This window comes from Chiloscyllium plagiosum, chromosome 34 (genome assembly GCF_004010195.1).
Source record: "Chiloscyllium plagiosum isolate BGI_BamShark_2017 chromosome 34, ASM401019v2, whole genome shotgun sequence".
Classification (NCBI taxonomy): Eukaryota; Metazoa; Chordata; class Chondrichthyes; order Orectolobiformes; family Hemiscylliidae; genus Chiloscyllium; species Chiloscyllium plagiosum.
In genome coordinates this window covers 36,961,636-36,977,788 of record NC_057743.1, presented here as the reverse complement: position 1 = coordinate 36,977,788, position 16,153 = coordinate 36,961,636, and the positions used below count along the sequence as shown (strand labels likewise).

The 16,153-nt window shown below is 42.5% G+C and overlaps 1 protein-coding gene across 4 annotated transcripts in view; it reads right to left on the bottom strand.

The window, feature by feature from the left end:
• Positions 1 to 16,153, bottom strand: part of tmem201 (transmembrane protein 201) — a 167,675-nt gene that overhangs the window by 34,919 nt on the left and 116,603 nt on the right. For all 4 annotated transcript variants that reach the window (XM_043676178.1, XM_043676180.1, XM_043676179.1 and 1 more), the window contains one exon: positions 9,311 to 9,382. In XM_043676178.1, the coding sequence (XP_043532113.1) occupies positions 9,311 to 9,382 (72 nt within the window). The remainder of the gene's footprint in view (positions 1 to 9,310; positions 9,383 to 16,153) is intronic.

Below are 16,153 nucleotides of genomic sequence, written 5' to 3'. Positions count from 1 at the left end.
CCAAATTTCCCTGTATTCCATGCCTTCTTACTTTCTGGATGAGTCTACCATGGGGAGCCTTATCAAACACCTCGCTAAAATCCATGCACGCCACATCCACTGCTCTGCCTTCATTAATGTGTCATCGATCATTAAATAATTCAATAAGGCTGGTGAGGTTTGACCTCCCCCTCACAATACATGCTGACTATCTTTAATCTAACTATACTTTTCCAAGTAATCATAAATCCTGTCTCTCAGAATCCTCTCAACAATTTACCCACCACAGATGTAAGACTGACTAGTCTGTAATTCCCAGAATTATCTATATACCCTTTCTTGAATAAGGGAATAACATTTGCCACCCTCCAATCATCTGGTATTACTCCAATAGACGGTGAGGACGCAAAGATCATTGCCAAAGGTGCAGCAATCTCTTCCCTTACTGTAGTAACCAGGATATATCCTGTCTGGCTCAGGAGACTTATCTACCCTTACATTTTTCAAACTTTTCAGCACATCCTCCTTCTTAACATCAACCTGTTTGAGCATATCCTCACAAACATCCAGTCTCTCTCAGTAGTGAATACTGAAGCAAAGTATTCATTAAAGGACCTCCCCGACCTCCTCTAACTTCAGGCACAAGTTTTCTCCACTATCCCTAATCAGCCTTACCCTCACCTTGGTCATTCTCTTGTTCCTCACATAAGTGTAGAATGCCTTGGGGATTTCCTTAGTCTTACCCACTAAAACTTTTTCATGGCCCTTTCTAGCTCTAAGCCCCTTCCTGGCTACCTTGGAACCCTCTAGAGCCCTGACTGATCCCTGCCTCCTCAGCCTTAAGTAAGCTTCCTTTTTCCTTTTGACGAGAGGTTCTACATTCCTTGTCACCCAAGGTTACTTCAATCTACCATCCCTTTCTTGCCCATCCAGCACTACCAGCAAGTGCTCCCTAAATAATCTCCATATTTCAGTCATGCATTTCTGAGAACATCTCTTCCCAATCTGGGCACCCAGTTCCTGCCTAATAGGATTGTAACGCCACCTCCCTCAATTAAATATCTATCCCTCTCCTTGACTGTAGTAAAGGTCAGGGAGTTGTGATCACTATCACCAATGTGTGTGGGGGGTGGGTGTGTGGAGGTTCAGTGTGTGGGGGGAGGGGGGGGGCGGGGGGTGTGGGGTGTGGGGTTGGGACCAGGGAGATAAGGTGTGGGGTGTGGGGTTGGGACCCAGGGAGATAATGAGGAAAGAAATCAATCTGCGACTGGTACAGTTCAGAAAAGAAGTGAGTCAAATAGTCAGGGCAGGCAGGGACAAAGCAGAGAACAAGGTAGGACTGATAAATTAAACTGCATTTATTTCAATGCAAGAGGCCTAACAGGGAAGGCAGATGAACTCCTGGCATGGCTAGGAACATGGGACTGGGACATCATAGCAATAACAGAAACATGGCTCAGGGATGGGCAGGGCTGGCAGCTTAATGTTCCATGATACAAATGCAAAGGAAGGATAGAAAGGGATGAACTCCTGGCATGGCTAGGAACATGGGACTGGGACATCATAGCAATAACAGAAACATGGATGGGCAGGGCTGGCAGCTTAATGTTCCATGATACAAATGCAAAGGAAGGATAGAAAGGGAGGTGAGAGAGGAGGGGGAGTGGCATTTTTCATAACGATAGCATTACAGCTGTACTGGGGAGGATATTCCCAGAAGTATATCCAGGAATTTAATTGGGTGGAACTGAGAAATAAGAAAGGGATGATCACCTTATTGGGACTGTATCGTATAGATCCCCTAATATTCAGCAGGAAATTCAGAAATAAATTTGGAAGGAGATGTCAGTGAGAATAATAGGGTGATTATGGTAGGGGATTTTAACTTTCCAAACATAGACTGGGACTGTTATAGTGTTAAGATTTAGATATAGAGGAATTTGTTAAACATAGAACAGTACAGCGCAGTACAGGCCCTTCGGCCCTCGATGTTGCGCCGACCTGTCATACCAATCTGAAGCTCATCCCACCTACACTATTCCATGTACATCCATATGCCTGTCCAATGACGACTTAAATGCACTTAAAGTTGGCGAATCTACCGCTGTTGCAGGCAAAGCATTCCATACCCTTACTACTCCGAGTAAAGAAACTACCTCTGACATCTGTCCTATATCTATCACCCCTCAATTTAAAGCTATGCCCCCTCGTGCTTGCTGTCACCATACTTGGAAAAAGGCTCTCCCTGTCCACCCTATCTAACCCTCTGATTCTATGTCTCTATTAAGTCACCTCTCAACCTTCTTCTCTCCAACAAAAACAGCCTCAAGTCCCTCAGCCTTTCCTCGTAAGACCTTCCCTCCATACCAGGCAACATCCTAGTAAATCTCCTCTGCACCCTTTCCAAACCTTCCACATCCTTCTTATAATGCGGTGACCAGAACTGTACACAGTACTCCAAGTGCGGCCGCACCAGAGTTTTGTACAGCTGTAGCATAACCTCATGGTTCTGGAACTTGATCCCTCTATTAATAAAAGCTAAAACATTGTATGCCTTCTTAACAACCCTGTCAACCTGGGTGGCAACTTTCAAGGATCTGTGTAGATGGACACCGAGATCTCTCTGCCCATCTACACTACCAAGAATCTCACCATTAGCCAGTACTTTGCATTCCAGTTACTCCGACCAAACCGAATCACCTCACATTTGTCCGCATTAAACTCCATTTGCCACCTCTCAGCCCAGCTCTGCAGCTTATCTATGTAAGTGTGTACAAGAAAATTTTCTGATTCAGTATGTGGATGTACCTACTGGAGAAGGTGCAAAACTTGACCTACTCTTGGGAAATAAAGCAGGGCAGTTGACTGAGGTGTCAATGGGGGAGCACTTTGGTGCCAGTGACCGTAATTCTATTAGGGGGAGCACTTTGGTGCCAGTGACCGTAATTCTATTAATTTTAAAATAGTGATGGAAAAATGCTGGACCAGATCAAAAAGTTGAAGTTCTAAATTGGAGGAAGGCTAATTTTGACGGTATTAGACAAGAACTTTCAAAAGCTGATTGGGTGCAGATGTTCGCAGGTAAAGGGACGGCTGGAAAATGGGAAGCTTTCAGAAATGAGATAACGAGAATCCAGGAGTCAGTATATTTCTGTTCGGGTGAAAGGAAAGGCTGGTAGGTATAGGGAATGCTGGATGACTAAAGAAATTGAGGGTTTGGTTAAGAAAAAAAAAGGAAACATGTCAGGTATAGACAGGATAGATCGAGTGAATCCGTAGGAGTATACTTAAGAGGGAAGTCAGGAGGGCAAAATGGGGACATGAGATAGCTTTGGCAAATAGAATTAAGGAGAGTCCAAAGGGTTTTTACAAATACATTAAGGACAAAAGAGTAACTAGGGGGAGAATAGGGCCCCTCAAAGATCAGCAAGGCGGTCTTTGTGTGGAGCCGCAGGAGATGGGGGGGGGAAATACCAAACAAGTATCTTGCATCAGTGTTTATTGTGGAGAAGGAAATGGAAGACATAGACTGTAAGGAAGTAGATGGTGACAGCTTGAAAAATTTCCATATTATAGAGGAGGAAGTGCTGGATGTCTTGAAACGCATAAAAGTGGATAAATTCCCAGGACCTGATCAGATGTACCCTAGAACTCTGTGCAAAACTAGGCAAGTGATTGCTGGGCTTCTTGCTGAGATATTTGTATTATCGATAGTCACAGGTGAGGTGCTGGAAGACTGGAGGTTGGTTAACGTGGTGCCACTGTTTAAGAAAGGTGGTAAGGACAAGCCAGGGAATTATAGACCAGTGAGCCTGACGTCAGTGGTGGGCAAGTTGTTGGAGGGAATCCTGAGGAACAGGATGTACATGTATTTGGAAATGTAAGGACTGATTAGGGATAGTCAACATGGCTTTGTGCGTGGGAAATCATGTCTCACAAACTTGATTGAGTTTTTTGAAGAAGTAACAAAGAGGATTGATGAGGGCAGAGCGGTAGATGTGATCTACATGGACTTCAGTAAGGCATTAGACAAGTTTCCCCATGGGAGACTGATTAGCAAGGTTAGATCCATGGAAAACAGGGAGAACTAGCCATTTGGATACTAAAATGGCTCGAATGTAGAAGGCGGAGGGTGGTGGTGGAGGATTTGTTTTTCAGACTGGAGGCCTGTGACCAGTAGAGTGCCATGAGGATCAGTGCTGGGTCCTCTACTTTTCATCATCTATGTAACTGATTTGAATGAGAGCATAAGAGGTATAGGTAGTAAGTTTGCAGATTACAACGAGATCTTGATCAGATGGGCCAATGGGCTGAGTGACAGATGAAGTTTAATTTAGATAAATGCGAGGTGCTGCATTTTGGGATAGCAAATCTTAGCAGGACTTATACACTTAATGTATAAGTGTACTCCTAGGGAGAGTTGCTGAACAAAGAGACCTTGGAGTGCAGGTTCATATCTCATTGAAAGTAGAGTCGCAGGTAGATAGGATAGTGAAGGCGGCGTTTGGTATGTTTTCCTTTATTGGTCAGAGTATGGAGTACAGGAGTTGGGTGGACATGTTGCGGCCGTACAGGACATTGGTTAGGTCACTGTTGGAATATTGCGTGCAATTCTGGTCTATTGGAAGGATGTTGTGAAACTTGAAAGGGTTCAAAAAAGATTTACAAGGATGTTGCCATAGGGAGGATTTGAGCTACAGGGAGAGGCTGAACAGGCTGGGGCTGTTTTCCCTGGAGCATCAGAGGCAGAGGACTGACCTTATAGAGGTTTATAAAATCATGAGGGGCAGAGATAGGGTAAATAGACAAGGTCTTTTCCCTGGGGTCGGGGAGACCAGAACTAGAGGGCATAAGGTTAGGGTGAGGGGGAAAAGATACAAAAGAGACATAAGGGGCAACTTTTTCACACAGAGGGTGGTACATGTATGGAATGAGGTGCCAGAAGTGGGGGAGGCTGGTATAATTGCAACATTTAACAGATATCTGGATGGGTATATGAATAGGAAGGGTTTGGACGGATATGGGCCGGGTGTTGGCAGGTGGGACTAGATTGGGTTGGGATATCTGGTTGACATGGACGGGTTGGACTGAAGAGCCTGTTTCCGTGCTATACATCTCTATGACTCTTTGTAGGGTAACGGGTCTAGGTGGATTACTCTTTGGAGGGTCGAGTGTAGACTTGCTGGGGCAAATGGCCTGTTTCTACACTGTAGGGAATCTAATCTAATCTAAATAACATCACAGTTCCAAGTATTGATCCATGCTATTAGGTCATCACCCTTAAATCCTGATACTTCTGCATGAACACACACACACTTCAAACCACCACACTGACTGCAACTATTCCTTATTCCAGCCATTCTCTCCAAACCCTCACTACAATCAAAACTGGGGTGAGAAAACAACATTTTTGCCAGTCTTATGAAGTGCTGCTTTATTCAGGAGTTTTGAATGCACTGGTACACAGAGTTTTGCCGTCCTGAGGTCAAAGTAGGTAACTAGGAAAATTGGAGATGTCAATCACAAACATGGAAGTCTACAATTTTCTCTTGGTGTGGAGGTGCCGGTGTTGGACTAGGGTGGACAAGGTCAGAAGTCACATGACACCAGGTTATAGTCTAACAGGTTATTTGAAATCGCAAGCGTTTGGAGGGTTGCTCTTTAGTCAGGTGACTTTGGGAACAATCGGAGTAAATCGGGTGTTTCAGATCCTTAAGGTGACATTTTCGTGTACATCAAGTGTGCAACAATGCTTTGGTATAAATCCCACCACAGCCTTGTATAGTCCCAAACCCCTGGTCACATTTAGAAAAAAAATTTGCATCAACCGTCTCCCTGACAGTTAAATGAGGCCCAAACGTCATGTGGAATCGAGTTTCTATGTGAGGGATTAAGTACTGGTGAACAAAGAACATTTTATCAAAATTTTTCAAGTTGCACTCTTCAGGATAATTTGCAAGAAATACCAATTCAAGGGGAGACCTTGAATTTTTCAGCGATTCTCAAGTTCTGTACTACCAAATGATTATTGTTAAAAGGTAATTAGTGGAGACCATTGAATCACAGAATGGTTACAGCATTGACAGAGGCAATTCAGCCCATTATACCCACTTAACATTAGGTAAAAGCAACTCACTCAGGCCCATTCCTGCGTTTCGTTTTCCCTGCACATTATGGCTCTCCAGATGGTTATCTAATTTGAAAACCTCAACTGAATCTGCCTCTGGCACACTCCCAGATAGTTTTTCTTCCCAAATTCTAGTCACTCACTGTGTAAAGACTTTTCTTCTTTAGTCACCTCTGTTTCTTTTGACAAAATGACGGTGGTGATTCTCAAACTGTTTAAACTTTGTTTAAAAAACAAAAATCCTATTCAACGTTCAAAACACAGGAGTGAAAAAAGGAGTTTGAGACATAGAAAATAACGATTAAAGTTGCTGGAAAGGTTCAGCAGGCCGGGCAGCATCGATGAAGAGAAACGTTTTGGATCCTCAAGGAAGGAAGGGTTGCTGGACCTGAAACATTAAGTCTGATTCCTCTCCACAGATGCAGTCAGATCTGCTGAGCTTTTCCAGGGACTCCTGTTTTTGTTTCTGATTTACAGCATCCGCAGTTCTTCCAGTTTTTAAATTGATTTCAGTTACTGTGGGATTGTGGAGAAATATAGCAGCCTACTTAGACACACTCACGGTTAAAAAATGAGACCAATTAAGCTGTAATGATAACACAGTGAATATTAAGCTGGGTGTCATAACATCATCTTTCAATAATGCCTAGATGGTTTTGGAGTTTGCCATATCAGACAGACAAAGCGTCGAACGTGACATTCAAAAAGACTGTTGTTCTAACAATACAGGTATAGCCTGTCCTTAACAATACACTCAAGTGTCTACCTAGAGGGTGTGCTTCCTGTTGTGTGCGCGCGCGTACCTATGTGCGCACGTGCATGTTGGTGTACTCTGTGCCCTCGGTACGTGGCACTCAAAGCTTGCACCTTAAAAACAAGTGCAGCATCAAGGAGCAAACTGAAGCCTGACTGCACAAAAACACTGACAATTGGAGCAGATCATTTGGCCCATCGATTCCACTGCACCACTCAATATGGTCACCACTGACTTTTGGCTTCAGCCCACTGTTTTGATCACTCAATTCCTTCAGAATGCAAAAACCTGCCTATCCCAGCATTAAGTACTTTCACAAATAGAGACGTGTCACAAAGCTGGTCCCTTTTTTTCCTAAATGCTGTTCCTTTTCTCAAGGATACAGTGTCCTTGACTTTTTTTTTTAAAAAGAGGGGTCTTAAATGGGCTGGGCTCAGATTAGACAAATTTGGTACAGAGATGAAATGAATTTTGGGAGGCCTTTTGTTTATATGTAAACAGATAAGTCTTCAGGCCAAGATGGTCATGTTTTAGAAGTGATCTGTATAATGGAAGGGGAGTGGTCAGCTCTCGAGCTGAGCAATTCGGTCCAGAACTAGTTGGGAGTTCAACAGTAAGCTGTGTGGAAACAGGCGCTCTCTCTTTCTGCCCTTCTGACTTCAATTTTTTATTGGTGTGTAAGGGGGTTTGCTTAATGGGACTGTTGTGTATATTTGGAACGGCCTAATTAAGTCTCGTTTGGATAGACTCAGTTCTGTAGGGGTTCTTTATTCTGTTCTTTGTGTTTCATTGTGTAATTGTGCGAATAAATTTGTCAGTTTTAAAACCTAGTAATCAACCTCGTTCACCTCCTCTGGGTAATTTTCACCGAACACTTAACCAAAACAAATTGCTAAGTTATGCCCTGGGTTGACTGCTTAAGAGTGTTTTGAGTGGTCTGGCCTAGTCCATACACACTCTTCAATTCTCTGGGATGGAGAACTCCAAAGATTTTACAATCCTTTGATTGAACAAATTTCTCCTCAACTCAGTCCTAAAAGATCCAACATCTCTGCTCTCAGCTTAGAGCAGTAGAAATGATCTCTGACCATCTATCCAAAACAGCCCCTTCAGAATCTTGTCCACTGTAAATAAACCGCCTCTCATTCTTCAAAACTCCAGATTTATTTTTTAATTGCAAAAATATACTTTATTCATTAAAAAAGTCTTATGTATATACGTAGTCACAAACACAGCGGCATATCAAGGAAACCAACAAACATTGGAGTTTGACTCTATCCAAACAAACCAAAGGCATCTCTTACTTGAACCAGACTGTAGTTACATGCATGTGAGCGCGTGACACAGCGCGTGTCTCTCGCTATCTGTCTGATAACTGAATGGACCCCATTTAATTTCAGTAGAAAGACCTCAGTTAGTGGTCTTCAAAACTCCAGATAAGACTGACCTGCTTTGTTTCAACCTCTGAATTCTTTATTCCACTGGATGTTGAGCCCAAAGGAGCAGGAATTTCTGCATCATGTTACAGGGTGCGAACTACATTGACATTCATGCTGTTTTAGTTATAAAAACTGGGGTTCAATTCTGTTACCATGATAATGGAGTTTATGTTTGATAATGCAAACATATTCAGCTGGCTCAGAGAAAACAAATCTCCCCAGAGTAAATGAATGCTGTTGCAGAGGCCAGAACTTTGTTGCCAAAATCTTGGACTCTGTGATTCTGATTTATTACATGCTGAGGAGATGAAGTGTTTAGTTAACCATGTTGTAAATCTGCAATCTACCCTCATTATCACCACAAAATGATCCCTCTACTGTCACTCCATAGGAACCAGGGGGTGTATTCAACCCCTTGCGATTCGATGCATTCCCACTTTTGTCTTCATCCTTCGGCTTAAAATCTTTCAATCTCAGATTTGTAATCAATCTAGGGACAATTGCAGATGAAAGTTCCAAAATTCTACCACCCTTTGAGTACCGAAGTGTTTTTGAATTCCAATCCTAAAGTGCCTGGCTCCAATTTTCAGACTAGATCCCCAACCAGCGGGAATAGTTTCTCCCAATTTACCATTTCTCAGATCTTGAAAGCTTCAGTCAAATTACCCATTAACCTCAGGATCGTAATTTAACTCACAATTTGATCCCTGAAGACTACTCCTAGCATAAAGTCACCAAAGTCCTGGAGGACTATAGGGCAGCTCCCTCATTCTGGTGTGGGTTTAACCCAAGGGTCACTACACCTCCGGTGAGGGGAGAGATTGAGAAGCAGAGTCCTTCATGGTAACCTCAGCTGGAGTGGGTTTTGAACCCACGCTGTTGGATTCATTCTTCATTGCAAACCAGTTGTCCAATCAACTGAGCTAACTGACTCTGTAATGTAACTGCCTTTTCACTCGCGTATACTTACAACAATTCAAGAGCTATTTTGTGTATTATGAAGAAACCTACCTGAAGGTGCTGAGTCCTTGGAGATTGTTGTTTGGGATGGTGGCCGACTCCCACTGAACAAATAGCCGGAATCTGTTAGAAATGAACATCAAAATGTTTAGATCCCAATACTGGAGTTCACTTGAAACACTCAACAACTCTGACTGCTTAAAATGTTTAGACATTGAATTATTGCCAAATTTGTTGGCTCAATAGCAGAGGCGAGATAAAAGTAATTACTTCAAAATTAGATGGCCCACAATAATCTACATCAATTCTAGACATGACCATCTGCAATGGTTCACAGAGGAAGCAGTACATTGACAGGCAGATAGAGCTAAGCACTCATCCTTCCTTTTTGTCGAGTTAGCATGCTGGTACGTGAATGGTTGAGGAGAACGGTGAAGACGACAATTTATCTAACAAGTAATGAGGTGTCAAATAACTGGAATATTCTAGCACGACTCGCTGCATAAATACTGTTCATGGGAAATAAAACCGTGCCAGTTTCCCTGTGAGTATTCTATTTATCTCACATTATAATATACTGACAGTGATTTTATTACTGCGGGGATTACATTGTGGACTTTGTTCACAGAATTTGAGAATGATACATTACAGAAAGTGGCCATATGGGTCCTTTGCGACTGTGCTAGCTCTTTGATATGCCCATCCAGTTTGTCTGACTCCTTTGTTCTTTCCCCCTAAAGATGTTTCCCTTCATCAAAAAAATCATCTCATTCTCTTTTGAATGTGACTATTAAGTCTCTATCCCAAATAATAATAGCTTTCTGCATAAACAAAAAGATGTTTCTTGAGGTCACCTTTCTTTTGCCAACCACCTTAAATCCATGTCCTCAGAATCCTGACCCTTTCCCCAATGGAAACAGTTTCTCCATAATTACTCTATTGAACAGCTTAATTAAGTTTTCTATTAATCTTCCCTGCTTTAAGGAAAACAGCTCCATTTCTCCAAACTCTCAAGCTATCATCTTGAAAACATTCTACACTTTGTAAAGCTTTGTCATCCTGCCTGAAGAATGGTGTCTAGAATTGAACATAACACCCTTGCTATGGGCTATCTAGTGTTTAATAAAATGAGTGTCAGAGAGAGTCTATCTTGTCCATGCCCACTAGATATCCTAAATTAATCTAGTCCCATTTGCCAGCTTTTGGCCCACATTCCTCTCAACCCTTCCTATTCATATACCCATCCAGATGCCTTTTAAATGTTATAATTGTACCAGCCTCCACTTCCTCTGTCAGTTATCCCACAGATCTTTTTTAAACCTTTCCCTTCTCACATCAAACCTATGGCCTCTAGTTTTGGACTCCGAGAAAAAGACCTTGTCTACTCACTCTATCCATGGCCCTTATGATTTTATAAACTTCTAGGAGGTCACTTTTCAGCCTCCGCCGTTTCAGCGAAAAAGTCTATTCAGCCACTCCCTATAGCTCAGATCCTCCAATCCCGGCAACATCCTTGTAAATCTTTCTTTGTACCCTTTCCAATTTAACAACATCCTTCCTATATAGTGGGGAGACCAGAATTGAATACAGTATTCTAAAAATGGTTGGCATAACTTCATTGTTTGTGAATGTTAGTCATCGACCATTAAAAACATTCACTGAACATGCTTTAACAGAGAAGAATGCATTTTCATGGATATGCTTGGGAACTTGACTAAACTAAGATTGTGACCATTGGAGACAACCTGATATATAATGTAGAAGATACAGCAGAAGCTTTTATTCTCTCTAAAAGATTGCCTGTAGCTAGCAAACTTAGCTTAGAAGGAATGAAACAAGAAATAATTCCTGGCTACAATCCCTATAACCACCTTGCTTCATAAAATACACTTTAGCACCCTGTTTGCACCACACCCCTCCCTCCCAATCCTGTCACCCCTGCATAAGACAGGAGACTTCTGGGTGCTGAAAAACAGAATTTATTTATCTTGGCAATCCCCATTGAAACATTAGAAAATAACAGTTACTAGCCATGAGCAAGCCATTCAGTCCCTTTAGCCTGCTGCACCATTTAACACAACCGTGACTGATCTCATCTCGGCCTCAACTCCAGTTTCTTGCCCGCTCTCCATAACCTGTTATTTATGAACAATCTCTCTATCTCCTCCTTAAACCTACACAAAATCCCAGCACCCTGGGGTTTGAATTCATGACCCTTTGAGAGAAGTAATTCCTCATCTCTGGTTTTAAATCTGCTACCTCTTATCCAAACCTATGACCTCTCGTTGCCTCACATGAAAAACATCATCTCTACGTCTACGTTGTTAATCTCCTTTAGCATCTTCTCTCCCTCAATTAGATCTCCTCTCATTTTTCTAACTCCAGGAAGTACAGATCTACTGCCCAATCTCTCTCCAAAAGACAAACTCCTCATCGCCGGAATCAAACTTGTGAAGCTCCTCTGAACTGTCTCCAATGTAACATCCTTCCTCAAGGGGATCAAATTGTATACAATATTCCAGGTGTAGCCTCACTAATGCCTTGTACAGTTCCAGCAACACTTCCCCACTTTTATACTCTATTCCTTTAGTGATAAATGAAAAATTAGGACAGGGAGAAGTATCCTAATTTTGGCTATGGATATTACAGAAGCCAGACCCTGCCTTTTCATGCTATTAAAGGAGCAAAATAGAACCACGATGGAGACAAAATCATTAAGTAGACTCACAAAGTTTGTTTAAGAGATAATTGTACACCGTCAAGAACTGGTAGACGGGTTACCCATTTCCAACATTCACAGGTCCAATTTCAACCCAGAAAGCACAACAGATTCCACAAATAGATTAGATTAGATTACTTACAGTATGGAAACAGGCCCTTCGGCCCAAAAGTCCACACCGATCCTCCGAAGAGCAACCCACCCAGACCCATTCCCCTACATTTACCCCTTCACCTAACACTATGGGCAATTTAGCATGGTCAATTCACCTAACCTGCACATCTTTGGATTGTGGGAGGAAACCGGAGCACCCAGAGGAAACCCACGCAGACACGGGGAGAATGTGCAAACTCCACACAGTCACCTGAGGCGGGAATTGAACCAGAGTGTCTGGCGCTGTGAGGCAGCAGTGCTAACCACTGTGCCACCATGCTGTCCTAGCTAAACAAGAGAGGAAAAAATAAAAAAAAAACAAAGCAGTTTAAATCTATTTCAAAGTTTAACTCAAAGAGCATCCTCAAAGTATCCAAGATGGCGGTAGAGTTGGGGTCGTGAGCTCTGTACCTTCCATTTCTTTTCTTTTCCTCTTTTCATGTGTTTTTTTCCCTGTTCTACTTACCTCCTGTTCCCAGAGGGCATGGGTGGCATCTAGTTGAGCCAGCACAGACTCGAGGGGCTCCAGGCCTCAAGGTCAAGCCCAGCATGGCCTCATCTGCTTTTTTTTGTCTCTCTTGTTCAGCTTTAGAAGGACTAACATGCTGAACTTTTAACTTTATTTCTTAATTTTTCTAACCTATACCTAAGACGCTGCCAGAATTTACACCATTGTACATTTCTCACTGTACTCCTGTACTTGAGTACACGTGACAATAAAACCTAATTATTTCATTTTTTTCCCCCAAAATCTCTAACACACTGAATTCCCACTTTCTGCTTTGGCTATTTCAAACTATTGGATGACTCAATTATTTTCTTTAAATCACAAAAACTGACAGAACTATCAGCAGGTTATAGATTTGATCTATTCAACAAAAGCAGGAATACCTTCTGACTGAAACGGTGTTTGAAAAGTTGTCAATATTAACGGCAAAGTGGAGCTTTGCTAGCCTACTGTGCTGACTATTCCACCGGTCTTTGATCTGCCTGGCATCTCCGAGCTCACTTCAAAGGGGTGCATAGACAGGAGGTGGTGATAAAAGGAAGTTTTCTTTCCTCACCATGTTACAGCGTACGGTCAAGTAACTGTAGGATAAACTGCAGAGTATTTCCAAAAACCACTACATCAAACATTTGATAGAATAGAATCTTTCGCATTGTTCGGAGTAACAACACATTTCCCCTGGAATTAAAGCAAAGCATTTTTGACATTCCTTTCACCATGACTTTGCTCAAGTTCCTTTCAGGTGTTGGGAGCTGCTGGCGGAAAAATGAATGTGGCTGGTAATCCGCGGGAACCTTCACGCTGTCACAAAACAGGGGGAACAATGATCCCCAACACCTGCAGGTCAGAGGTCAAGGAGTCAATCTCTAAAGCATCTTGGAGTTGAATGTTAGGACTACTCAGAGCAGTGAATTTGTCAAACTGGTACGATACGCTGCTCGTTTCTTCATGAGCAGGTGTGAGCTGAGTATGTGTTGATTATAATAGTAGGACCCTTTAGTCTTTTTGTTCCCCAAAATTCTTAAAACAGATTTATCTCTTCCCTCACATAATCAGTGAACCTTGCTGCCCCACACACATAGGAAGTAGTTAAAGGTAGAGAAAACATTACTAGAGAAAAATGTGAATGATGGGAACATTTTGAGAAGATAATGGTTTGTGGAAGAATAACTCAATAACAGTTCCTGATACTTAACATAAGTATTCCTGCATTCAAAAAGCTAGTTAAATCACAGTTACAATTGCTGATCACGTATGAATTGAACAGTTGAGTAAACATTGAGATGAAGATTTGGGGAAGGAATATTTGACCAAAATCTTGCACAACCACAAAAACCACTACTTCAAACATTTGATAGAATAAAACCTTTCACATCATTTGCAGTAACAACACATTTCCCCTGGAATTTTTTATTTAAGAATAATAATTCAGTGAGCGACTACCACAACGTCATAAGCAGTCACACTCTACTTTGTGACAACACATTGCAGTGTGGGAGGTCACTGGAACACTCAAGGTGACCTCTATAGGCAGAAGGCTGGTGCTGTACCATACTGGGATGTTAGCCCCAATTCCTATGCTTAAATCTCAGGAGTGGAATTTGAACCGAGAGCACTACCGAGTGAGCCACAGAATGCAATTAAAGGAGGTGAAGCTGAGCTATGCTATTGCAAAGAGGAGGAAAGCATAAGTGGAGAATTTGCTCTGTGAAGGAAGAGTATGAATGGGAAAAAAAGTATGTTTTTCAATAAAACGTACTGCTGAAGGAATCCAAATGTGGGGTCGGGGAGGGAAGCAGGGGGACGAGAAGGTACATCTGAAATACTGCGCTGTTTGATAATAACGGATTGGAAGATGGGAAGGCGTGAGGTTAATTTGTATCAAACTGAAATATTCTGACTGAATTGAGATTCTTGAAGATGAAGATAAGATAGGTATAAAAAGGTAGAATGAGATACTGCACTGCAATCAAACACTTCTCATCACAAATCACCAGAAAAGCTGGTCCCAGAGTTCCGGGAGACCCCCAGCTTAAATACCCCCATTCAAATCCAGCTGCACTGTGGAAAGGATACAAAAGGAACAAATTAATTGCCCATTCTTTTTAACACAGTCATTGTTTTCCTTTCAAGTGAGGAGTAATGAGGGAAGATGCTCTTTCAAATCAGATAATCAGTGATTCCTGCTGACCCCCTTCAAACCGCCTGTGTACATGTTTCACCTGCCTTTGTGTGTTCGAGTGATCAGAGCCACGTCAACAGCTATTGTTCTCCATCTCTCAACTCCATTTATCACCATCTGAAACTGACAGGCCTTCAAGGAAATAGGGGCTGCAGCCAAACTTGAACTCATACAAGGCTGTCAGCCCCAAATCATAAATCTTTCTGGGGTCAACTGCTTGTCTTCAACTGACACCCGCATACCATCATTTATCACGTCAAGTTGGTCGCTTTACTACCGTGTCGTCTGCAATGGCTGGCTGCAAATGTAAGGTGCAACTTTCAGTTGAGAAAGCAAGGGGCATTTTCACCATTTGCTTTTGTGCATCCCGCAAGTTCATTCTTTGAGGCGAAAGAAACAGAAGCTCTAAGCAATTAAAGAGGAAAGTTCTGTCCTTGCAATCAAGATGCATCGCTTGTTGAGTATTTGGGGACTTTAAAAGAAAATTTAAAATCTTCTTTTAGAACAACGAGGACTAGGAGAATTCAGCTCCTCCAGTTGCTCCTCTCTCACCACGTGCCCAGTGAGAAAAAGAGTCCTTCAGTTTTAAGAGCATTGTTGTGGCTCCAACTTAGAGGGTTACTGTTGCTTTAGATGAACAACGTCCCTCACATATCTGCACAGCTGGAGCAAGGTAAGATGGGCTGGTTTGTGGGAAAATCAGCAAAGCAAGAATGGGGTCATGGAGGTCAGACATGGGATGCCATGAATCTAATGCCCAGCAGCTGCCGAATGGTCAATTCCACTGGAGGGGAAGCATCACCATCTGGAGCCAACTGGAGTAGCTGAGGACCAAGTGGAGGAAAAGCCAGAGGCTGTGGATACTGGGCTGTGAGCTCTGCTTACATTTATAATTGTGGGCTAGCCATGCTTGATGAGGCAGTGGAGAGGGGGGGCACCAGAAGACAGTGAGGCCAAGGATGGGAGATCCTCAATCGTCCCCATGGATTCCTGGATCATAGGAAACTTGTATCGCAAATAGGAGATCTGAAATGGCTTCCCAATTGGAGTGTGGGACCTTGATTTAAATATGAATGTGGTGTTAATATTATCCTCCACTTCCAACCCCCACACACTACCAAAGTGGATCAATATTTCCTCCCAAAGTCTACCACCCTTAAAAAAGTAGCAGATGTGCACGATATTTTGGACATGCATCCTTGTATTGAACTCAATGACCTTCCCTCCATCACAAGGTCAGAAATGGGGATGTTCACTGATGATTGCACAATGTCCAGCACCATTTGCGACTCCTCAGAGACTGAAGCAGTCCATGTACAAATACAACAAGAT